The sequence below is a fragment of the Protopterus annectens genome, chromosome 3.part1 (assembly GCF_019279795.1).
Source record: "Protopterus annectens isolate FY-2018-M chromosome 3.part1, PAN1.0, whole genome shotgun sequence".
In the NCBI taxonomy this organism is placed as follows: domain Eukaryota; kingdom Metazoa; phylum Chordata; order Ceratodontiformes; family Protopteridae; genus Protopterus; species Protopterus annectens.
The window spans coordinates 1,723,400,757-1,723,427,017 of NC_056732.1; the positions used below are offsets into that span (position 1 = coordinate 1,723,400,757).

General features: G+C 39.2%; 1 protein-coding gene across 1 annotated transcript in view; it reads right to left on the reverse strand.

Moving 5' to 3' along the window:
- Nucleotides 1-26,261, reverse strand: part of LOC122797845 (vomeronasal type-2 receptor 26-like) — a 90,128-nt gene that overhangs the window by 29,815 nt on the left and 34,052 nt on the right. Inside the window, exon 2 of the mRNA XM_044066365.1 lies at nt 7,376-7,603. Within this exon, the coding sequence (XP_043922300.1) occupies nt 7,376-7,603 (228 nt within the window). The remainder of the gene's footprint in view (nt 1-7,375; nt 7,604-26,261) is intronic.

Genomic DNA, 26,261 nt, shown 5'->3' on the forward strand with positions numbered 1-26,261 from the left:
AGACTATTACCAAAGTTAGTCACAAAGGCTTCTACTGGAGGGGAAAGTGTCTCCAAGTTGCATTTCTAATGCTGATTCTTTGGAATGGAAGTTCCATTCTGGGAACTTTATATTTTATTGTGAATTTCCTGGAGGTTTACAGTTACTTGTTTTATCTGTGTAACAGAATGTTGCTGATCTTTGCAGGTCAGATGTCTAGACTGTGGATTGGACATTTTTGCTAAAAGGCAAACTTATGAGACAGTTGCATTCTGTTCATATAGCTATTGAGCAGGGTAAAGTTAAGCAAAACAACAAGTCCAAAAGACCAATTTATTAAAATAAAACACAATCAAATCAATCTAGCACCTCAGCTCTAGAAAAAAATCTTCATGGAGTCTTTTTCTAGAGCTGAGGTGCTAGAGTGATTTGATTGTGTTTTATTTTAATAAATCGGTCTTCTGGCTTTGTTGTTTTATTTATTTAGTTTATTTTGTTGTTTACGTTAAAGTTGAGAAAAGTTTACATGTGGTTTCTGTACTAATGTTGTCTAAGTCATTTAAAAGATAACATTTGTTTTGGTATTTCATGCTTGAGCTATATGATTGCTTCTCATTGTCTCAATCATCAAAGCAACATTGAGCAATTATGAGCTTGGGCTATTATGAATTTGAGATACAATTTATAAGGTACATCCATTCAGAGTTGTTTTTCCACCTCAGGTAAAATCTGTGGCGAAAGTTTAAGTCCTGTAAATTGGCAGTTATATGGATGTGACAAAACTTTTGCAACATCTGTTAGAATGTTGATGTCTATGGCTTCTTTTACCATGTGATAACATTCTTACTGCATTTTTTTATTAAGATGTTTTCCTGAGTGTGGATATATTTCATTGTTATTCTTTAAGCAGATACATTTACTCAAGAAGCTGAAACATTTTGATTCACGTTCTGTAGCTAGTACTTAATGAAGTGTGTTCTGCATACAGTCTTCGTCTTTGCCAGAAACTCAGACCTTATTGCAGTCTGGCAGAGACTTTTTTGTTGTCTGATGGGTCACCCTGTTAATGAACTGGGTTCAGTTATAGACAATATTGTGAACAAACAGTTTCATGTGCAGTATGTTAGAGTGGCATTTAAAGGTGAGAAGAGTTTTACGTCTACTCATACATGCGTTCACCAGAAGGAAATAGAGATCGCATTCCATTATTGATTATCAATCTTCATATGCTTGGAATACATATGTGCACTTTCTTATAATTTACAGTTGTGAATGGATTTTGTACTTTTTGACAATGTGCTCTTGTTCTTAAATCATATTTAATGTTTTGTGTTTCTGATTCAGTGTTTTATGGTTTTGTACTGGTTTAGTTCTGTTGTTTGTGTTCAGTCATGTTGTGGTTGATTGTGATTCTTATAGTTTTACTTGTATATATATATATATATATATATATATATATATATATATAAAAGTGTGTGTATCACACACACACACACACACACACACACACACACACACACACACACACACACATCCATACCTTTTAACTGATATTGATGTACTTGTGATAAGATGGATAGCTGCAAGGCTTTCATATAAGTCATGGCAAATATCTAACAGCAATTGGACAGATGAAACTTGAGGTTATACTCAGGGTGTCCCACTGGGCTCTATCCTGACCTATACTTGTTTAGAGTGTATCTTTCACATCTATATTTTTCATCTGAAGTATTCTACTGTCTGCAGATACTACAGAAAGGGCATGTCTGCAAAAGAGCTTGACTAAGTTGACCATTAGGGCACAGAAGAATAATATGCTGACAAATACATCAAAAACAAAACATATAAGATTTGGGAGACATAAATTGAAAGGTGAATATTTAATACAGCACACAGTGATTGAAACTGTAGACTCATTTAAGGACCTGGATATATGGGTAGATCCAGCTATGAGTTTTTCTAATCATATCAACCAATTGGTTAATGATACCAATTGTATGGAAAGGTATGAAAATAAGGTACATAAGGAAATCTAGTGGTGGAATGCAGAAGTCCAGAAAGTCATCAAAGGAAAGAAGGAGTGCAGGAAGAAATTGGAGATAGAAAATACTGACCAGGCTAGGAAGGACTACTGGTTGGCTAACAAGGAAGCTAAGAAAGAAGCTACAAGGGGTGGGAGGATGGCATAATGGTTAAGGTGTTTACCTTGCAGACACAAGGTGCAGGATTTGATTCTCACATGGGGTAATTGGCTAGGCTTAATATGGCCAACAAGGGAAGTTAGCCTAGTACTAATCTATGAACCTATGAACCTATGACTAGCAAAGAATAGGGCATCGGAGGTACTCTGCCAACTTCTGAAAAGTGACTCAGTAAGGGGCAAAAAGAAACTATATCAGGTTGCAAGGCAAAGACAGAAAGATAAAGAGGATAGTCAGACACCTTTCATAAGGGATGCCAGCAACAACCTGCTCACCAGTTCACAGGACATCAAAGGCAGATGGAAGGAGTATTCCCAGCAGCTTCTGAAAGAAGAAAACCCCACAAAAGTTGTACTGCCCCAGAAACAGCTTACAATGAGAGAAGAAGAGGAGCCCGCCTTAGAAGAAGTAGGAACAGCACTAAGGAAGATGAAGTCAGGGAAAGCAGCAGGCTCAGATGAGGTCACAGCAGATATGATAAAGATGCTGGATGAGATAGGGGAGAAATGGCTCCTTAGGCTACTAATAGCAGTGTGCAGAGAAAAACATGTCCCAGATGACTGGAGAATAAGCATACTCTTGCCAGTGTACAAGAACAAAAGGGACATCCACAACTGTGGGCAGTACAGAGGCATCAAACTCCTACCACATTGCATGAAAGTTCTGGAGAGGGTGATTGCTAAACAGATGTGCAGAGCAGTAGAATGTAAGATGGGAGATGGGCATTTTGGATTCAGATCTGGATGGAACAAAATTGACCCAATGTTTGCAGATTAGGAGAGAGAGTCCAACTGTGCATTCCTAGACTTGGAGAAAGCATATGACAAGGTCTCAAGAAAGCTGATCTGGGCAGTACTGCAGTGGTTTGAAGTCCCAGAAACACTGGTAGAATAAGTGCAGGCTATGTACTAGGACCCAGTGACTCAAGTATGAACAGTGTTCAGCTTCACAGAGGGGTTCCTAGTGAGAGTGGATGCACATCAGGGTTCAGCTCTGAGCCCACTGCTGTTCATACTGGTGATGGACTACATTATCAAACAGGTTGGAGGGGACACATCAACAAAGCTGCTGTATGCAGATGATGTGGCAGTACAGACAGAGTCTGAGCTAGAACTTCAGCAAAGGATAGGAGAATGGAATACAAATCTGAAGGCACATGGGATGAAACTAAGCACAGATAAGATGGTGGTAATGGCAGCATATTAGGGAAATCAGAAGAAGCAGAGAATAGAAATAGAAGGGAAGATACTGGAACAGGTAAACACCTTCAAGTATCTGGGAGGGGTGGTTGAGGAGAAGGGTAGTCTGAATGAAGAGGTCAAAGCTAGAATCAGAGGGGCTACAGCCAACTGGCACAGAGTGGAAAGTGTAGTCTATGAAAGAAGAATGACAAATAAGGTGAAACGTAAGGTGTACAAAACAGTGGTGTGACCAGTACTACTGTATGGTACAGAATCCTGGGCAGTAAAGCCAGAACAGCTGAAGAAGCTACAGGTGATGGAACTGAAGTGCCTGAGAAAGGTGGTAGGACGCATACTGTGGGACAGATGAAGAAATGAGGACATAAGAGCAGAGCCAAAATAGCTCCAATTGTAGAAAAGATCAAAGAAAACAAATTACTGTGGTTTGGGCACATTTGTAGAAAAGAAGAAGACAATCTGGTGAGGAAGATTTGAGACAGACAGGAAGAAGGTAAGAGGAAGCGAGGATGTCCAGCAAAGAAGGGGATGGATTGTGTGAAAGAAGATCTGCGACAGTCAGGCATGAGTGTTGAAGAAGGAGTGTGGCACTGAATCGAGAGAGTTGGCAACAGTTAACATGATACCCCGACCCCATGTAGAAAAATGGGAAAAAGGGGGCTGATGATGATGATGATGATCAACCAATTGGTTAATGATAGTTATAGAACTATAGGTTGTATTAAAAGATTTATAAAGTCTAGGAAATCAGAAATGATGAAGTCATTGTTTGTTACTTACATTAGACTGAAACTTGAGTACGGAATGGCAATATGGAAACCTGATAAGAAAACAAGCATGAGTAAACTGGATAGAGTACAGTGGAAATATTCCAAGGGCATCCATGGATGTGAAAATTTAAGTTATTATGAAAGACAAAAATATCTCAACATGTACAGTGTCTCATATAGATAATTAAGAGGAGATCTTACTCAGATATATAAGGAATTTAGAGACAACTACCTCTGGGAATGTTTAGGGTTATCTAAGAGTAGTAGAGACTTATCAAACAATCTGTGTAGGAGATGATATAGGAATGAGAGATGTACTGATTGGTTCTCTGAGACAGTAGCTGATGCATGGAACAGACTAACAGATTAAACTAAACCAAGCACTAGTTAACTAGTTAGATATATTTAAAAACAACCTGAATACTTATTATGGGAATAACTGTTTTGGTATATTGGCAGGCTAGAAGGAAGTTATTGCCCATGCCTGTATTTTCTTTGATTAATGAGTGAGAAAGCTGGTACAGATAATTGACAATCAGCTTGTCAAACTTTACTGGCTTTCTCATGCTGAAATCATGGTATTGTGGGGATAAGGGAGTTTGCCCTTTTCCTTACTGTAGAATCATCACAGAGATGATACATATAATTAGCTGGGTGTGTTAAGGGCGCAGCCCCCACATGGTTTAGTGCTTTGACCATTTGAGATCAATGATTTATGTGTTCATATTTTTGCACATCAATGAATTGTTATGTTGATGTGTGTATACAGATTAACTTCAGAATCTCGAATTGCCAAAAACCAAACTTCATATGGCCGAGACCATATGATCAAATTTTCAGATGCTCGAAATCCTGAAATGAATCCAAAAAAACAACCCCCCCCCCCCACAAAAATAAAATGTTTCTGCAAGTTTGAGCTTCTGAAAACGCAATCATATTGTCTTGGCCATATGAAGTTCGGGTTTTTGGCCATTCGAGATACTGATTGGAACCTGTGTACACACACACACACACACACACACACACACACACACACACACACACACACACACGCATGTAGATAGATAGACAGACAGATAGATAGAAGACAGATAGATAGATAGATAGATAGATAGATAGATAGATAGATAGATAGATAGATAGATAGATAGATAGATAGATAGGGTCTATATTACCAAAGTTGAAAGACCTTTATGTCAAACACCTCTTCATCGACAAGAATCTGTCAAAATTCACTTCTGCGAATAGAAGAATTTTTCCCAGTGTTAGGAAGTAGTTGGCTAGCTCTACAACTTTGCCTTTTTCTTCACTGTAGTGCAATCTCTTAGTTTGTATATATAGTTGCGTGGGTTTGATTTAGTGAGGTGTAGGGCCTGCAACTGCTGTCTGAATGCACTCTTTTCCTCACTATCACAACCCCGCTGTGGCACATAGGCTGAGATTATGAATACTGTCCTATCATTACCCTGGAGTCTGATTGCCATGAGTCTGTCATTAATTCTGATGATATCCCTCACTGCTAATAGATAGATAGATAGATAGATAGATAGATAGATAGATAGATAGATAGATAGATAGATAGATAGATAGAAAGATAGATAGATAGATAGATAGATAGATAGATAGATAGATAGATAGACAGATAGGTGTCTTTGTTTTATATATATATATATATATATGTGTGTGTGTGTGTGTGTGTGTGTGTGTGTGTGTGTGTGTGTGTGTGTGTGTGTGTGTGTATGTATATATATATATATATATATATATATATATATATATATATATATATAAATATATGTTTATACATTAAAATAAAAAATAGAATACAAAATTAAAATCACAATAATGATGTGACAGTCAGAAAACTGATTATTAGCAAAATGGACCTGAATCTAAAATTTTACACAATTATCATTATATTAAGTAAAAAGCGAACTGAAACATTAGTTCTAACAGATTACTATGACCATCAGCATACTACTAGAACAAAACATAAATACACATCAGATCTTCAATAAAAAAATCACACAAAGGACTGCTGATTCATAAAACTAAAATAACGTATGTGAAACTCTATTCAAAAGACAAACTATGCATACACTGCATGCCATTAAAATGAATGGGAAACAGTGAACCATACACAACATTCATTAAAATGGTAAATATAATACCTGGTGATATTTTATGTGGTAAATTAAATATCTTGCATGTAGAATTAGGAAATTAATCTTGAAACTTGTTCACCCAAACCTTCAGTACAAAATATGTCACTCATCACACAGCAGACCCCCACATATTCGAAGTATTATGTGCAATGGATAGATTGCAAGATGGCACTTGATCTCTTACTCTTCTTGTTGGTTTCCGAGATAAGCACTGGAACAAATGGAGAAAACAGAAAGACATGCATAGGCACACACACACACACACACACACACACACACACACACACACACACACACACACAAACACAGATGCAAATACTGGCATACATACACAGACACATACACACACACAAACACACACACGCACACACGGATGCACACATGGAAATACTGACATACTGTACATACACAGACACACACACACACACACACACACACACACACACACACACACACACACACACACATACTTACTCATGCACACATGCAAACAATGGTGCATACACACAGACACACTGAAATGCATACACACACAAATACACACACACACACCCACATACACTCTGACTTCCTCATGCACACATGCAAGCACTGACATACCCCCCCCCCCACACATACACACACACAGATATCTATATGAAACCACTAGTGGAAAGAAGCAGAAGGCATGCATGTTTGTTAACATGTAATCATTCCGGTCTTTATATTTCTCTACATTTAATTCTGAGTACTAAATATTCATAAAAACAAAAAAAGAAGTGGACTGTCTCATTTCTTGGTGTTATAGGGCAATATCTATAGGTAAAAAAGAATAAATAATGAATAATATTAAATAGGTGGTGGTGCTGCGGTAGCATTGTTGCCTCACAGTTGGACGTTGCCCGTTCAATTCTCAGAGCGTCTTCTGTGTGGCGACATACGTGAATGGACGTTACTTCGTTGAAGGTTGTGCGTTTGGCCCGGTAAGCCAGCACATAAAAATCAACTACCAATTATTAGCGGACCGGAGTTCCGCTGTGGCGACCCCTAACCGGGAAAAGCCGAAATACACAAACTCTCACCTGATGACTGAATTCATTCCACATGATGTTTTGATAGTCAATAGAAAAACTCATGCTTGCAGGCAATCTGCTGTCATATATTCCAACTATTGGAAGTGACACAAATCCATCTGACCTTACGTTCCAATTCACGACAGAATATGCAAGAGGTGCAAACCCATCCTCATTAAAGTATATCTCTTCATTTTCAGGTGTTGTGAAGTGAACTCTGCGCAGGTAATGGAAAAACTATGCAGGAAAAAGCAGACACATCCAGGTCATAAAACTCTCATACTGACATATCAATACATTAAAAAATACCCTTGTTTTTGTCTGGAAAACTACTTATTTATTTATGTTAATAAAAAGTTCAAAGCACCAATGAAAGGACCGCACAACGCTACAGGTCTGAAAAAGCTTTAATCCAATTAAATGTAAAACAGAAAAACACATAAACACAACTCTATTGTAACAGCGTTTTTGTCCCTAAAACTTCTTCAGATGATTATTACCTCTATTCCCCACACCATAATATATCCCATACTTCAATTTCTAACCACCAATGAAATTCTTTAATCAATAAAATATACACCAATCACGTGAATACATTGTAAAATTCAGACCAGACTATTTAAAATAAGACAAAATCAAATAAAATGTAATATGTTGTTTCCTAGTGCTTATGCAACTATTAGTCAGTCATCTACAACTCTTAAAAATATATATAAAATACTTCAGCTGATTTTTAGTATCGTTTAAAATTACTCAATTTTCCTAACTATTTTAAAGCAATTATATGTAATAAAATATGTATAAAATACAAATCGGAACTGATCCAGGAGTTTTAGTCCAATGCTACCATCTAGTGGACATAGTACAGTATAGCAGGAACATATTTTTTATTATTTTGTACTTATTTACATGCCTAATGCTCTTGTGGGTATAGCATCAAAGTCTAGCCGCTCTAAGTTTTAAAACTGGAGCTAGGGAAATAGTATTGTTGAGTCCTGACGATATACGAGCTTCAAGCACAATTTGCCAGTATAACTCCCGATATTCAGTTTTGGTTTCCCACATACCACCCCTTACATCCTTAGGTATCTCCTCTAATACAATAACTGAAATTTAGTTGAAACACAGATTACTGAATGTTTATATAAGGCATTACTTTGTTTTTGTTCTGAATAGCATTCAAATGTTCATATACACTTTTCCTTAATTTTCTCTCTGTCTTTCCAATATAGAATGCATCACGTGTCATACACGTTATACTATATACCACACTACTACTTTCACATGTATTATATATACTACTCATGATAGTCCTATCTCTTGATTCTACTGTTATACTTTCCACATTACTAATATTTGCGCACTGTGGGCACATGCTACAATTAAACGTACCCCTTTTCTTCCATTTTTGAATATTATTATTTTTACTAAATTCTAACAAATCTTTAATACTTCTACCCTTCCTAAAACACATTTCAACTTTCCAGAATTCAATTTAAGGTCTGATAAAATAAAAAATGGGTCCATTCTTGGATACAAAATATACACAGTATAGAAAAAATAGCATTTTGTAGTCTAGCAAATAGTATTTTATAGTCTAGCATATAGTATTTTGAAAAGTCATTGCAGATAATACAATAGTAATACAATAACAGATGCATATTATTGTTTTAAGCAAAGAAAGAACTTCATTAGAAAATTACACAAATAACTGTCCATTCATAAAAACTGAAATAAAATATAAAAATTTGATATTTTTTTCTTTTACTTGCAACTCATATCAATTGCAATTAATAGAAAAATCTCTAAGTAAGTTAAATGACTCAAAATGCTATCTCAGATTAAAAGTTCTTGATGCTGACTGAACAATCACATAGTTACTTAAATTTCAAAAGGAAAAAAAATTAAGTTTCACGTTATTTATTTTTACTTATTTGTTGATCAATTAAGTTCACTGGATAATATTTTCTATTTTCAGGAGTGACCTGGGTGCAACTCCTGATTTAGCAGTTTACTCAGAGTCACAAAGTAGGCAAATTCCTTCCACCACTTTAACAGCTTATATCAAAATAATACATTGTCAGCAACAATTAAGTCATTGGAATTACTAAAAAAGCTGAGAAACATATAGATTTTGTTAAACTTTGTGTTAAAATTGGAAAAACTGAAGAAATGTTTACCACTTAGTGATCAGGCCCAAACACTGCAACATTGTAAGGCTGATATCCTTGAATAAAAAAACTGTGAATAAAATTCACTATTAATAGACACAATTATACAGTTCAATAATTTTTTAGGTTGTAAACTATCACTTCATGTTAAAACAGGAATGCTATTGTTTTAGTCTCAACACTGGTCATTTGTACTGGCACTGGGGTACAATACAGGAGGTCCTGAGGTACCATCCCCCAAGTTGATAAAGCAGATGCCCCATCTGTCTAGGATTGTAGTGATTCTGATGCATGTCAAAATTGCACTTATCATGAAAACCAGGATTTTAAATATTTTTGTTGTAAGTCCTACACAAAACACCCAGGTATGTATACACCTTGTAATCTTGTTATGATTCTGCTTCTTTATCTCCACAAAATATTATCCATAATGATACCTGCTCATGTCCCAGAAATAAAACAGGAGCACTAGTATTCAGGCTTTCATCTGTTATTTCATCAGCAACCACCTCAGAAATAAGTTCACAAATAGCCAAGACAAAAATCAAAACTGCATATCTTAACTCCCTCATGCAAACAGTCACAAGCAATTTACAGCTCCTGTCCCCAAAAGTCAGTATAAATAACAAAATAAAAGGTTACCAGTAGGGTGTAGCATTTCCAACTATTAAAACATTTAGCCAAAGAACATAAATAATTGTGAGCAGTACCATGAATCTGTTTGTTTACATGTATGTTCCACATTATACATGCACACAAACATGGATCTCTGTGTTTACATTAATGTTCCACATTAGACATGCACAATAACATGCATGTGTGCATTTCCATTAATGTTCCACATAAGACATGCACAATACCATGTATCTGTATGTTTGCATTAATGCTCTACATTAGACATGTACAGTACAATGGATGTGTGAGTTCAGATTCTTGTTCCACATTAGACATTTACAGTACTATGGATCTGTATGTTTACATTAATGTTCCACATTAGACATGCACAGTACTATGGGTCTGTATGTTTACATTAATGCTCTACATTAGACATGCACAGTACAATGGATGTGTGTGTTTAGATTATTGTTCCACATTAGACATGTACAGTATTATGGATATGTATGTTTACATTAATGTTCCACATTAGACATGCACAGTACCATGAATCTGTATGTTTACATTAATGTTCCACATTAGACATACACAGTGCTATGGCTCTGTATGTTTACATTAATGTTCCACATTAGACATGTGCAGTACAATGGATGTGTGCGTTTGCATTATTGTTCCACATTGGACATTTGCAGTACTATGCATGTGTACGTTTACAATAATGTTCCACATTAGAGATGCACAGTACTATGGATGTGTGCATTTACATTCATGTTCCACATTAGACATGTACAGTACTATGGATCTGTATGTTTACATTAACGCTCTACATTAGACATGCACAGAACAATGGATGTGTGTGTTTAAATTATTGTTCCACATTAGACATGTGCAGTACTATGGATGTGTGCATTTACAATAATGTTCCACATTAGACATGTACAGTACTATAGATCTGTATGTTTACATTAATGCTCTACATTAGACATGCACAGTACAATGGATGTGTGTGTTCAGATTATTGTTCCACATTAGACATGTACAGTACTATGGATCTGTATGTTTACATTAATGTTCCACATTAGACATACACAGTACTATGGCTCTGTATGTTTACATTAATGTTCCACATTAGACATGCACAGTACCATGAATCTGTATGTTTACATTAATGTTCCACATTAGACATGTGCAGTACAATGGATGTGTGTGTTTAGATTATTGTTCCACATTAGACATGTACAGTATTATGGATATGTATGTTTACATTAATGTTCCACATTAGACATGCACAGTACCATGAATCTGTATGTTTACATTAATGTTCCACATTAGACATACACAGTGCTATGGCTCTGTATGTTTACATTAATGTTCCACATTAGACATGTGCAGTACAATGGATGTGTGCGTTTGCATTATTGTTCCACATTAGACATTTGCAGTACTGTGCATGTGTACGTTTACAATAATGTTCCACATTAGAGATGCACAGTACTATGGATGTGTGCATTTACATTCATGTTCCACATTAGACATGTACAGTACTATGGATCTGTATGTTTACATTAACGCTCTACATTAGACATGCACAGAACAATGGATGTGTGTGTTTAAATTATTGTTCCACATTAGACATGTGCAGTACTATGGATGTGTGCATTTACAATAATGTTCCACATTAGACATGTACAGTACTATAGATCTGTATGTTTACATTAATGCTCTACATTAGACATGCACAGTACAATGGATGTGTGTGTTCAGATTATTGTTCCACATTAGACATTTACAGTACTATGGATCTGTACGTTTACATTAATGTTCCACATTAGACATGCACAGTACTATGGATCTGTATGTTTACATTAATGTTCCACATTAGACATACACAGTGCTATGGCTCTGTATGTTTACATTAATGTTCCACATTAGACATGCGCAGTACAATGGATGTGTGCGTTTGCATTATTGTTCCACATTAGACATTTGCAGTTCTGTGCATGTGTACGTTTACAATAATGTTCCACATTAGAGATGCACAGTACTATGGATGTGTGCATTTACATTCATGTTCCACATTAGACATGTACAGTACTATGGATCTGTATGTTTACATTAACGCTCTACATTAGACATGCACAGAACAATGGATGTGTGTGTTTAAATTATTGTTCCACATTAGACATGTGCAGTACTATGGATGTGTGCATTTACAATAATGTTCCACATTAGACATGTACAGTACTATAGATCTGTATGTTTACATTAATGCTCTACATTAGACATGCACAGTACAATGGATGTGTGTGTTCAGATTATTGTTCCACATTAGACATTTACAGTACTATGGATCTGTGTGTTTACATTAATGTTCCACATTAGACATGCACAGTACTATGGATCTGTGTGTTTACATTAATGCTCTACATTAGACATGCACAGTACAATGGATGCGTGTGTTTAGATTATTGTTCCACATTAGACATTTACAGTACTATGGATCTGTATGTTTACATTAATGTTCCACATTAGACATGTACAGTACAATGGATGTGTGTGTTTAGATTATTGCTCCACGTTAAACATGCACAGTACCATGGATGTGTGTTTACATTATTGTTCCAGATTAGACATGTGCAGTACTATGGATCTGTGCATTTGCATAAACATTTCACATTAGTCCTTCTCAGAAACATGGATCTGTGTATTTACATTGATGTTCCACATTAGACATGCATAATACTATGGATTTGTGTTTTTACATTAATGCCCCACACTAGACCTGCTCAGTTCCTTGGATGAGACATGACAGGTTTAAGTGTAACACACCAGTGATTGAAAATAATATATCATTGATGTGTGGTTCTTGTGTTCTGCATTTAAACACTGACACTTCAGTATCTTGACCATTTCTTATTTCCTTGTGCTAAAGTTACATAAGAATTAATATATTTATGTAACAGGGAATAAGGGGGCAACCTCTGACACTGAGGGATGCCAGGTCAAAGATCCCACTTGCTAAAATGCCTTCTAATGCCTTCTCTGTATTCAAATGTTGATTTTGAATGAAAACATTACTGCTATGAACATAATTAGATTATCAATAACAGAAGAGGTGACTCTCTCTCTCTCTCTCTCTCTCTCTCTCTCTCTCTCTCTGTCTCTCTCTCTCTCTTGGAGCTAGGGATGAGGAGTGATTATTTGCTCAGCATGCTTTAGCATTTTAACATCACATCACTGGCTGTACATACATGCTGTCACTTGCACTTGTATCCAGCTTATTACTCTTCATATTCATTTCAAAGTTCCTTGTGAGGGTGATCTGGCAGCAAACCAAATAGGCTGACCAAGCACCCCTTTCTTCAACCACAGGTTCAAGCTTATCTTGGGGATCCCCAGCATTCTGAGGCCATCGAAGAGATGTAGTCTATGAGTCTCCACTAGGTCCTCTTCCCCACTGGTCTTATCAAGAACAACCCAAATGATAGCTGCACTATTGTACCTCACAGACACAAGGTACAGGGTTTGATTCTTGGGAGGCATGGCTTAAAGAGGCCCCCTGTGTTGTTAGCCTAGTAACCACCTATGAACTATGGGGCATCATTATTAAGATGTGTGAACCATACCAGCTCTTTCCTTTTGATCCAGTCAAGCACAGGCTCTGTGCGGAGCGTCTACAGCATGTCTCAGCTCCTTACACTGTCATGGAGAGTGAGTTGAATCATTGTGCAAACAAACCCCATTTTCCATTGTTTGTACCTGCTTCCTTACTACTCTGGGCATGTTTGTGATGGCAGGTGTGGATGGGGCATGAAATGTTCAGTAAACACAGAGCTATGTGTGACACTTCACCCACAGATTTCAACCTCTTAGCACAATAAATCTTGATGAAGCCAAAAATAATGGGGGGACAAAAGCCCCAAAATAGGGCACATTGTAAATATTGCTCTTATAAAATTAGAAAGTTGCTAGAATAAAAGGTTTTGTGGTTCCATGCATTATCTGAAGGATATGAAGTCTGAAACTCAAATGTCTGTCATTATTCAGTGAATTCAGTCTTCACTGTTTTCCTAGAAAACCACAACTTTTAATGTGAACAGACCAAACTTACAAGGAAAAATATGGACATTCTGCAAAAATCTGGACAACTGAAAGTTATGACCTCACCTGTTGTGCAAAGAAGTTTTATTCTTGCTGTCAACTCAACAAATAGAATAACTGTTACAGTACTGCATTATATTATTTTGTATTGCATTTAGTACAGCTTCTACATGTTATTTTAGTTTTTGTCACTACTCAGTTTTGCAGTGTAGCTATTTTAAGGGTACTTTTTACATTTCATTTAGTACCTTTTCAATAACATGTGATAAAAGAACCCCCCCCCCCTGGATTTACTAATCTTCCATGCAGGACTAGTGTAGTCCTGCATGGAAGCAGCCGCTTAGGAGCAGGACAGCAGTGCGCCATGCATAGTAATGAAGGTGCACTGCCTGAGCTCCCAAGCTTAGATGGAGCATGTACAAGTGCAGTGGGGCATGTCTGAGAGCACAGCACTCAGAATAAACACACCCCTTGCAATGTTGAACAGCAGAAAGTGGAAATAAATGAGTGATACCGCTCGTAGGTGTCCACATATCCCCGCCAACAGTCTTCCATGTGTGCAACAGCAACAGGACATAAAAATCAAAAGAAGAAACCCCCATATCTGTGTCTAAAGCACCAAGTACAGCTAACCATAGGTTGCGGGTGTGCCCATTGCTTAGTCACAGTGAAAGCAGCCTAAAAGGCTGAAGAGGATAACAAGGACGATATATGCAAATGAAGCATGTCAGCAATAGTGAAGCGGGCAGAGCATTCGCCTAACGAGCAGGCCTTCCCAGTTCGAGTGCCAGTGCAGCACAGTCTATTTTAATCGGCAAAGCATGGTATAAGTGATATTTGTAATGCAAAACCCACTAAATATACATTTTTATGAACAGGAGTACTGCAGGAAATGCACATGTGAAGAGTCAGCATCATAATGAATAAGGCAGCTGTATGCAGGCGTAAGCTCAGATAAGCAGTAGTAAGTATATGTAAGCATTAGTAAGCGTGTGCAAGTGTGTTTGCGTAGGATTAAGCACTGCTGAGACAGATTAAGCAAAGGAGAAGCAAACTAGGTGTAAGACAGTGTGACCAGAACTTAGCAGTGCTTACCTCCTCGCAAACCTGCTTACAACCGCTTTAAAGTGCCTTAAGCACACCGTATCTGATGGCTGGTGTCCTGCCCAGCAACAAAATAAACAGCTTCTGCAAGGCTGGAACCCAGGACCATGCACACCATACACAAAATGATTTATCACTATGCCATGCCAGATATGCATAAATCGTATGTTGCCAGAAATATAAACCCAGCCCAGTCATGCCACAGTACAGAGAATGTATACCTACAGCTAGATGGACGTGTGTGTGCAAATACATTACCATCTAAATGGATACAACATATCTATAGATGTAGTCACATAGGGTCTAGTTCACATTGTCGAAGGCCGACAATATCGAAGCTGATATTGTCGGCACCATATTAGCAAAAGCAAAAAACATTGAACGTTTAAACGGAAATCTCCATAAGGAGAGATTTCCATATAGTTCAATGTAGTGCGGTCTCAGAGTTGGTATATTTAAGTAGGGAGGTGTGGGGGGTTCAGGAAGGCTTGCCCCCTGCTTGCAAAGGTAAGTTTTTATTTATTTTTGTTTTTAGGCATTTTTTAATCTTTCGATGTTTGAGAATTCGATGATAAGGTACCGACCATTTCAGATTTGATATTCTGAAACTTCGATAAGATAATATAGACGCATCACATATATATATATATATATACATATATATATATATATATATATATATATATATATATATATATATATATATATATATATATATATATATATAAAAACAGATATACATGCAAATGCCAACAACTACACATATATATGTCAACATCTATATGTCCACATATACACAGCAAGTTACATATATATACATATATATATGTACGCAGATATATGTCTACATAGGTATATACAGACATAGTTAGAAATATGTAAGCAAATATATATACCCACAGAGGTATATATGGCCAGACATCTGTAGATAGCAATGGTAGATTAACAGACACATATATGTCCACATGCACCATGAATGGGCTTGAGAGGCCCCAAACAATATACATCACACACGAATTGGCATATCCCCCACCCAGTCAAACACATCTGCCCTGCAATACACTACCAAGCTCATTGTATTGTACATGTGTCATTGAAATAGGGATTTAAATTAGCCCTCTATTATGTTTCACATGTTGACATCACATCCTCCTCTCCCCCACCCACTAGGCGGGTCGAGCAGTACAGGCCCATCCAACCAAGGCCATCCCCGACCCATGCATTCATTACCCACAGTTCCACTTCCTCCCACCAGCTGCACACAAGCAGCCACCATCCTTACCCTGGTTATCGGCCCGTAGCTACCACACCACCAAACATTGCCCCCCCATCCACTCCCCCCTTGAGACCCATCCCGTATGTTGTCCCGACCCAAGTATCCCAGGTCGGGCACACGCCATAGTCCATGCACATAGCCATGGGTACCTATGTAACTCTGGGTGTAGACAAAAGTTGTATACCCAATGTTCGGGTTGTCCCACATGGGACGAATGATTTCCTGGTGCTAAAAATAGATTTCACATGTGACTCTGTGTACACTAACAGATTTAGTTGTAGGTATTGCAAAGCATATGAATCACACAAGGTTGGCCAGTATGCACACGAAATATAGTATCCAGCATATATATATATATATATTACTTTTACTATTACTTATAATATATTATATATATTACTTTTCACAGCCTAAATCACCTCAAATTATCATCACTAGACTGTATTGTTTGAAATGTTTCCTGAATTTTGTAATAATATGCTTGTATCTTTTTACATTTGTATAATTATCATTAGTAATTTATTGTATGTACCTAGTTAGTTTGTTTGTTATTGGAGCTTTTCTCCCCAGGACTCCATTGAAAACGGGTTCATTTTGGCCCAATGGACTATCCTGGTAAACCAACTGCAAATAAATAAATAAATATATATATATATATATATATATGTGTGTGTGTGCGTGTGTGAGTGTGTGTGTGTGTGTGTGTGTGTGTGTGTGTGTGTGTGTGTGTGTGTGTGTGTGTGTGTGTGTGTGTGTGTGTGTGTGTGTGTGTGTGTGTGTGTGTGTGTGTGTGTGTGTGTGTGTGTGTGTGTGTGTGTGTGTGTGTGTGTGTGTGTGTGTGTGTAGCTCTATACATATATATATAGTTTGTGTGTATATATACATATATATATAGCTATACATATGTTCACAGGCAGTGCCAATGAGGGTGAGGGGCCTAATCAACAAACTTGTAACACGTAGCATCAACCCCCCCTCAGCCTGGCAGGTGAAACATACAAACAACCACACAAAAAAAAGTAAACATACCACTGCTTCCCAGACTACAGGCAGGATACTACCAGTGGGAGAGACCCACCAAGTCTAATCTTGAAACAAAGACAAGAACTTCCCTTGTGGGACAACCCAAAAATTAAAGCATATTCAGGTTCCTGGCATTACACAGATGCGCAATGGCAGGGCATGTATGTTCTCGGACTACAAGGCTGGGGAACCCTGATTATCCATGGGTCGAGATAACGTACCTGATGGGTCCCGAGAAGTGGAGAGTGGGCAGTGTGTAGTGGTGTGTTTAGACCCGACCTGCACCCGGAGTAAGGATGAGTGCTGTAGAGGAGGTGCAGGAGGGGGGATTTATGGGTATGAAATTATGGGCCTAGGCATGCAGGTATTGGTTGGAGTAGTTCTTTTCAGACCGCCCCAGGGATGTAAGCAATAGTGTGCATTGGACAGAGCCGCCACCTAATGAGCAGCCATGCCTGGTATGAGTCCCACTGCAGCACAGTCTATTTTACATGGCAAAGTATGGTATAACCAGATGTGTTGTTGCAAATTCCACTAAATAACACCAAAGAACACATGGTCGCAACACCCCACTGTAGGCATATAAGCCGAACTAATTGGCATCACAAGGTATTATTGTTGTCCTCATACCCACCCAAGGGTGTCAGTGTCCAAACCTACCCCCAAATGCAGTGTATATACACAGCTGTTGCTGTAGAAGAAATGGCCAGCTGTGGACCTTCCCGTCAGCCTTCCTGCACATCCCTGGATAATTCCCCTACTATCTCTCCTTTTTGTGCCACATGAACACCACTTACCTATCAACCCCTGTTCCATTTCTATTAATATTTAAAGTTACATGTAGGTGACACCCTCTTCCCCAACTATATTGGTAGAATCTGAAACCCCCTACCCACATGTATTACATCAGCTGTTCCACAGGACACATGTAAATAACACATGAAGGAACACCACAAGCACACTTGGCTCACCACCTTGCAAAATCCCCCCCCAACTTACACTCTATACCCCTACATCAACTAGTGAAAATGACACATCTTGTCCTGCCTTGCATACAAATCCCAACATCTGACAAACCTTCCCTATTGCTCCCCATCCAATTATTCCAACAGACTACTATACAATTACAATGTCACCCCCTCTACCTACCTACCTACGCCTTCACTATTCTCCTCTACTGTACCACACAGGTATGGAATAACTAAACCTAACCCGAATACCTGTGTGTAACCTATCCAGGTATGGCATAACCAAACCTAACGCAAATACCTGAGTGTAACCTATCCAGGTATGGCATAACCAAACCTAACTCGAATACCTGAGTGTAACCTATCCAGGTATGGAATAACTAAACCTACCCCGAATACCTGTGCGTAACCTATCCAGGTATGGAATAACTAAACCTACCCCGAATACCTGAGTGTAACCTATCCAGGTATGGCATAACCAAACCTAACCTGAATACCTGAGTGTAACCTATCCAGGTATGGCATAACCAAACCTAACCCGAATACCTGAGTGTAACCTATCCAGGTATGGAATAACTAAACCTAACCCGAATACCTGAGTGTAACCTATCCAGGTATGGAATAACTAAACCTACCCCGAATACCTGTGTGTAACCTATCCAGGTATGGAATAACTAAACCTACCCCGAATACCTGTGTGTAACCTATCCAGGTATGGAATAACTAAACCTACCCCGAATACCTGTGTGTAACCTATCCAGATATGGAATAACTAAACCTACCCCGAATACCTGTGTGTAACCTATCCAGAAGTGTTAAACTGGAATCCAACTTCACCTTAAACTGACCTTTGTCTACAGTCGTACCTGACATGTAAACCTAACCTAAGCATGTCTAATACCGACATATTAATGTAAACTAAGCATGAAGAATGTGGTACATAGCTATGTTATGTCTGTTACTCTCTATGAATGTGAACACCTCAGTATTAATTGGAATTAGTAGCCAGGGTCACTGTGGAGCTCTACTCCATGGGCCACCACTGAAAATGGACAAGCATCCAGTCGGATTGTCCCAGTCGACAAATGTAAACTAAATACATGAAGTAGCATGGGGGTATGTGGGAGCAAGTGGGTATAAGCCTGTTTGGGCAGCAGTAAGCAATTACCACACTGGTTAAGCAATGTAGAAGTTAACTCAGTGTAAGACCCCGCAACCAGAGATCAGCAATGCTGAGCCTCATGCAAACCAGCGCATACCCGCCTACAATTGCTCTACAGTGCCTTAGTCACTCTGTAGCCAACAGCTGTCATTGTGGCCATTAACAAAATAATCTGCACTGCCAGGTTGCAACCCCCCCGACCCTGCAGACTATAGTCTACGTGAGTTCCACTAAGCCATGGCAGATAAATATTCAGCTGCTATGATCACAAACATATCATCCAGCACAGTCATCCAACAATTCAGGAAATGTATGTAAGTGTGTAGATTAATACCAGCAAACATGTGCATTGCTCACAGTATTACGAGCAGTCTATGTCCATCAAAGAACAGTGCCTGCCCAATCATACTGTGAGAACAGTAGTCTTGCATAATACAGAAGAGAATAATGAAAAAACGATGCACACCATGGGGGCGTGTGGGCATGCTTCATGCACACAATGTCACACCTGGGGCATTGGTTCCGCAGAACCGGGAGATGAGGCTGGCCAGGTGTGTGAGCAAACCGCTGCTTCTCAAAACCCTGACAGGATGCTACCAGTGGGAGAAACAGTGTAGACCAGCTAAGTCTACTCTTGACACAACAACAAGTCCATCCCTAATGGGACAAACCAAAAGTTGTGGGTCACATTGATGTCTCCAACAGTATCAGAGGAGGATCAAGGGAAGGTTCATTTGTACGTGGACTAAAGAGAGTGCAGATGCTTGGGTCGAGACAGTATACTGGAGGAGGATCGAGACATGCAGAGAGGGAAATGTGTGGAGGTGTGGTATGGCAGGTCTAGCAACTGTAGAATGGATGGATGCTGTATACATGGAGCTCTGGGGCTGGTGAAATGGAACATAGGTATGAAATTATGGTAGAAATATGCAAATGAAGCAGAACAGCAATAGTGTAGTGGGCAGAGCATCTGCATAATGAGCACGCATTCCTGGTTCGAGTCCCACTGCAGCACATTCTATTTTCCATGTGAAATCTGTATATGAACATCATTTTGCTGTATAACCTACTAAATAACAATTAAATTTGAACAGGAGTACTGCATTAAATATACATATGAAGTGTCAGTGTCATAATGAATAAGGCACTAGTATGCAGCTGTAAGCACAAATAAGCAGTACTAAGCATGTATAAGTGTATTTGCATGGGGGGTAAGCATTGCCTACACAGATTAAGCAAAGTAGAAGCTAACTGAGTGTAAGAAAATGCACCCAGAGGTTAGCATTGCTTAGCTCTGCGCAAACCCGCACACACCCATGTACAACTGCTCAATCGTCCCTTGATCACTCTGCATCCAATGGCAGGTGTTCTGCCCAGCAACAAAATATACAGCCTCTGCAAGGCCCGAACCCAGGACCCTACACATCATACACAAAGTGATTTACCTGTAAGCCATGGCAGATGTACATAACCCTCTTATTTTAACAAACATATCAGCCAGCACAATCAACAGCACAGGAAATGTAGTAATATCATACCACGCAACCTCTTAATGCAAGAATTCCAGACAAAGTGTGCCAAAATGTGGGTACAAATAGGGATATCTGTCAAATACTGCTCCAATACAATTAAAACATTGCTAGTTACACAGTTATATGTACTAGAACACATGTTTTGAAGGAGATGAAAAGTCTGAAACACAAAGGTGTCAGCACGAGTGACTGCCCTCAATCCTAAGATCGTCCATGTCAATTGTCAAGAGAATGAGGTACAGGCCATACATATAAGCCGAACATGCATAGACATATGGACAGATTTATATCTGTAAATGTAGACAGATAGACAGCCATAGATATATATATATATATATATATATGTGTGTGTATGTATGACTCACAAATAATCATATAATAGCAAATGTACATAGATAGATAAATATGTTCAGTGTATACATATATATATATATATATATATATATACACATATCTATATCTATATCAATGTCCATATCTATCTCTCTCTATATATATGGGGGTTTCACATATATAATTATGCAGATACACACACACACACACACACACACACACACACACACACATATATATATATATATATATATATATATATATATATATATATATATGTGTGTGTGTATATATATATATATGTGTGTGTATATATATATATATATATATATATATATATATATATATATATATATATATATATATATATATACATGTGCATATTGTATAGCATTACCACATGGGACAAAAATCCTGAACCACTCAGTACAACATAACAGACAATAAGCATAGTCAATGGGGTGGGGGCACAAATGAGAGACACCTGGTAATTAGTGCTATGTAATCACCCCCAGCCCTAACAGATATGCTGTGCATTCCAATATCCAGCACATGCAGTACTTGACTTCAGGACCCTCCACAACACAGCTACAATGCTCCAACAGTAATCCTATTCATCTGTACATGTCAGGGCAATATCTGTAACATATCATGCAGAAAAGTCATTCTACCATAGGGAATGTACAATGTGAAGGGGTACACATTACAATTGTACAGATATGCACACATATCTATACATTGACAATCATGTTCAGATATATATATATATATATATATATATATATATATATATATATATGTTCATAGGTTCATACTAGGCTATCTGCCCCAGGGCATTTATAAGCTTAGCCAGAATGTGTTTGGCTTTCGCCTCCCATTTTAAATGAATTTTGCTATGCCCTTTTTCGAGGTTAGTATACTCTGCCTCTGTCTAACAGTGACACAGAAGTGATACCCAGGGTAAACCTACAATCTCCCATCCACTCATCAAGATTCCTCTTGAAGAAAGTCAATGAGGGACTCTGCCTAACCTGGAGTGGGATTTTATTCCAGAGTGAAGGGAGCCTCCGGGTTATGAATCTGTCCCTCCAGCATGTCCTATTTATTTCAGTGCTGAGGTTCAAGTCTCTCGAGCACGTAGCTCGATGGGATTTGGATTTTCTGAGGTGCAGAATGTCCATTAATTCCGGGTTGGACATGGCTTTATACGTCAGGCACAGATCGCCTCTGAGCAGGCGGTATGCCACTGAGTAGAGCTGGAGTTTCTTTAACCAGGCAGCATATGGCATCTGTTTGAGCCTTTTGATCCTCTTGGTGAGGTACTTTTGGGGTCTTTCCAATTGCTGCAGGTGTCTGGTAAGGTACATCCCAAAAGGGGCAGTGTACTCAATTATAGGCCTGATGAGGGATGAGTAAAGAGGCACGGTGACCTCCCCTGATCTAGATGTGAATCCCTTCATGATTAGGTGGGCTATATAAAATATTTTTCTAACCACTTTGGCCACATGGTTGTCAAATGAGAGATTGCTATCAACTTGGGTACCCAGGTCCCTAATTACTTCTTCCGTACTTAATGGATTACCACCTATGTGGTAATTTGTGGGCACTTTGTTTTTGCCAAAGGGGATGACTATACACTTTTTGGTGTTTAGCTTGAAGCCATGGCTCTGGCATCAGTTGTCTTTTTCTATGAGGCCCTTATGTAGGATGCTTGTGTCGGCTGGAGAGTCAATTATGGTGCCCAGTTTGCAGTCATCTGCTAAATTGGTCAGCCACAGTCCTTCCATGTTAGCCTGTACCTCCGAGAAATATATACCGAACAAGAGAGGTCCCAGGACTGAGCCTTGTGGGACACCACTTGTAACTGGTTTGGAGTCTGACATGGCTCCAGCAATTCTAACCATGTGGGTTCTGTCCTTGAGCCAGTTTGCAACCCATCTAGTGACATAGGAGTTTATATTTAAGCTGGTGAGCTTATCTATAATGCCTGAGTGGGGTATTGTATCGAAGGCTTTTGCAAGGTCCAGGTAGGCTGTGTGGACCACCTTCCCCTCGTCAATGGCCTTGGTGACTGTTTCAAAGAAATTGACCAGGTTTAAGAGGCAGGATCTGCCCTTAACAAAGCCGAACTAGGTAGGATCCAGTGTCTGTAGGTTCCCAATATCTTTATTTATGAGGTCTATGATGATCCTTTCCATAGCTTTGCAGACCAAGCTAGTTAGGCTTATGGGGCGATAGTTTCCAGGATCCGTTGAGGCACCAACTTTGTGGTGAGGGACCACTGTTGCTGTACGCCACTCTTTGGGTACATATCTTGTAGTAAGGCTGAGATTGAACAGTAGTTTTATGTTTGGGTTTAGTTCTTCTTGGAGTTCATGTAGGACACAGCCCGGGACACCGTCTGCTGCCATTGATGCTGTGTTTTTTGCTTTGGAGAGGGCGGCTCTTACCTGAGCATCTGAGATGTCAGGGGGCAGCACTCTGCTGGGATAGATATTTGCCCTTTTCGTGGGGAAGGATGGAGAAGTTTGCGCTGAACCTATCAGCTAGGATGTTGGCAATGTCTGTGGGTTCGGTGTATTTTTTGTCATTTTGGACTAGTTCTGAGCATATCTGGGAATTCCCACCCAGGTTCCTAACATAACTATAGAAAGCCTTATGATTACCCTTAGTGTCCTGTGCAGTTTTTCTCTTGAAGTTGGCCTTAGACGATTTTATGAGTGCCAGTACGTTTTTGCTAATACTGATCAGAGATGCCTTTCCTTTTTGGGAATTTGCTCTATCATGTAGTAGCTTCCTCCTTCTATTGTATAGTTTGTTTATGGCTGGGGTCCACCAGACAGGACGCCTAACCTTGGAGGATTGGGTCTTGGTTTTATATGGGATTGCATGATCCATGCATTCCTGAAGGTGTTCATAGAATGCATTTATAAAGGATTCTGCGGTCTGGGCCATATTTTCCACAGGCCCGGGGGCTTTGAAGGATTCCACCTCAGTTTTGAGGAGTGTGAAATTTGCTTTAGAGAAGTTTTTCACTGTAGTTTTCTGGGCAGGGGCTGGGGCTGGGATGTGAATATCTAGTGAGATTAGTTTATGGTCTGATCTTACCAGTGAGGGATACACTTCTGGTCTGGAGCATAGAGTCCCCATGTTGGTGATGATCAGGTCCAGTATGTTTTCCCCTCTTGTGGGAGTGGCAACAAGTTGTTCCATAGCATTTGAGTTTATAAATTCTAGGAACCTTTGGGCTAGGGTGTTGGAGCTAGAGTAATGCTCCCAGTCTATGTTAGGGTAGTTGAAGTCGCCCAATATAATGGTGTTTGGAGAGACCTTCATATTTTCCAGTGTTCTCAGGAAGGCCGAGTGGGGTTCCTGGGTTTGGGAGGGTGGTCTGTAGCAGGCTATAAACTGGAAGGCAGTTTTACCCACTGTTAGTTGCAAATGGATAGTCTCAGATGCTTCATGTTGTGCCACCAACCTGGAGGTGTTTGACGAATATTGATACTCCCCCTCCTTTTGTGGTTCGGTCCAAATTTTGGGGCCGAAAAATATGGTATGAGGTATAACCTGGTAGTGCTTGGGTGCTCTCGGGAGCCTTGAACCAGGTTTCTGTTACTGCGCAGATATCGATGTTCATGCTAAGGAGAGTTTTGAGTGCGTGCATCTTGAGGTTTAGACTTCTGGCATTGAGTAGCATTACTCTTAGTTTCTTATCACTTGTGATACCTATGGAGGTGGGTTTGTCTTTTGAGCCTTGCCTAAAAAAGGCACTATGGGGGTGGCAAAAGCCTTTGCCAATATCCAAAAGCCCAGGGGTGACAGGTGCAAGCCGTCCCTAGCGAAGCATTGTGGCTTGTCGAGCACGTCATCCCAGGCAGACAGGCATTGGATCCCCTTTGAATGACACCAATACTTAAGCCAATTGTTGAAATTGATCATCTTGTCTTCATATTGTGGCATCAGTCTCTTTTCATGTAGTCCAGGGAGGTACATCTCAGGTCATTCACAACAGCATGGACGATGACTGAGTCATATTTGTACTTACCTTGGAATGACCTGAGTGCTTGTGTTATGTGTTGGATCCTAGCGCCCAACAGGCAGCTCACCATGACCTTCTCCTTTTTCAGCCTGGTGAGCGGGACGTCAGTGTGCCTGACGATAGAGTCACCTATTACAAGTGTATCAAGTGTGTTGTTTAGCCTTAAGGGCTGCAACTGTTCAGCACACTGGTTTTGTGAGCTATGTGTTGCACGTGTTTTGTTTTGGGATAGCAGTCGCTTGGGTGTCTGCTTTGGAGGTCTCTGCTGCTTAGTCAGATTTTTATTTAGAGCCTCCGAGTATGTTTTTGTGTGTTTATGTGTTTGGTTTGCTGTCGTGGTAGGTCTGTGAGACTGGAATTGTAGTGAGTGTGGTTTCCTTCTCTTCCTGACTGGTTACGCCAGTACTGAGTTGAGAGAGCTTATCCTCCAGTTTGGCTATATGGTTGCATCTCTCACATGTGTTGGAATTTGTTAGGAGGAGGAGAGGGTTGTCTGTGTACATGAGGCAGTTATAACATTGCCTCAAGATTCCCAGATTCACCAGCTGGACAGGAGAAAATTTAAAAACCC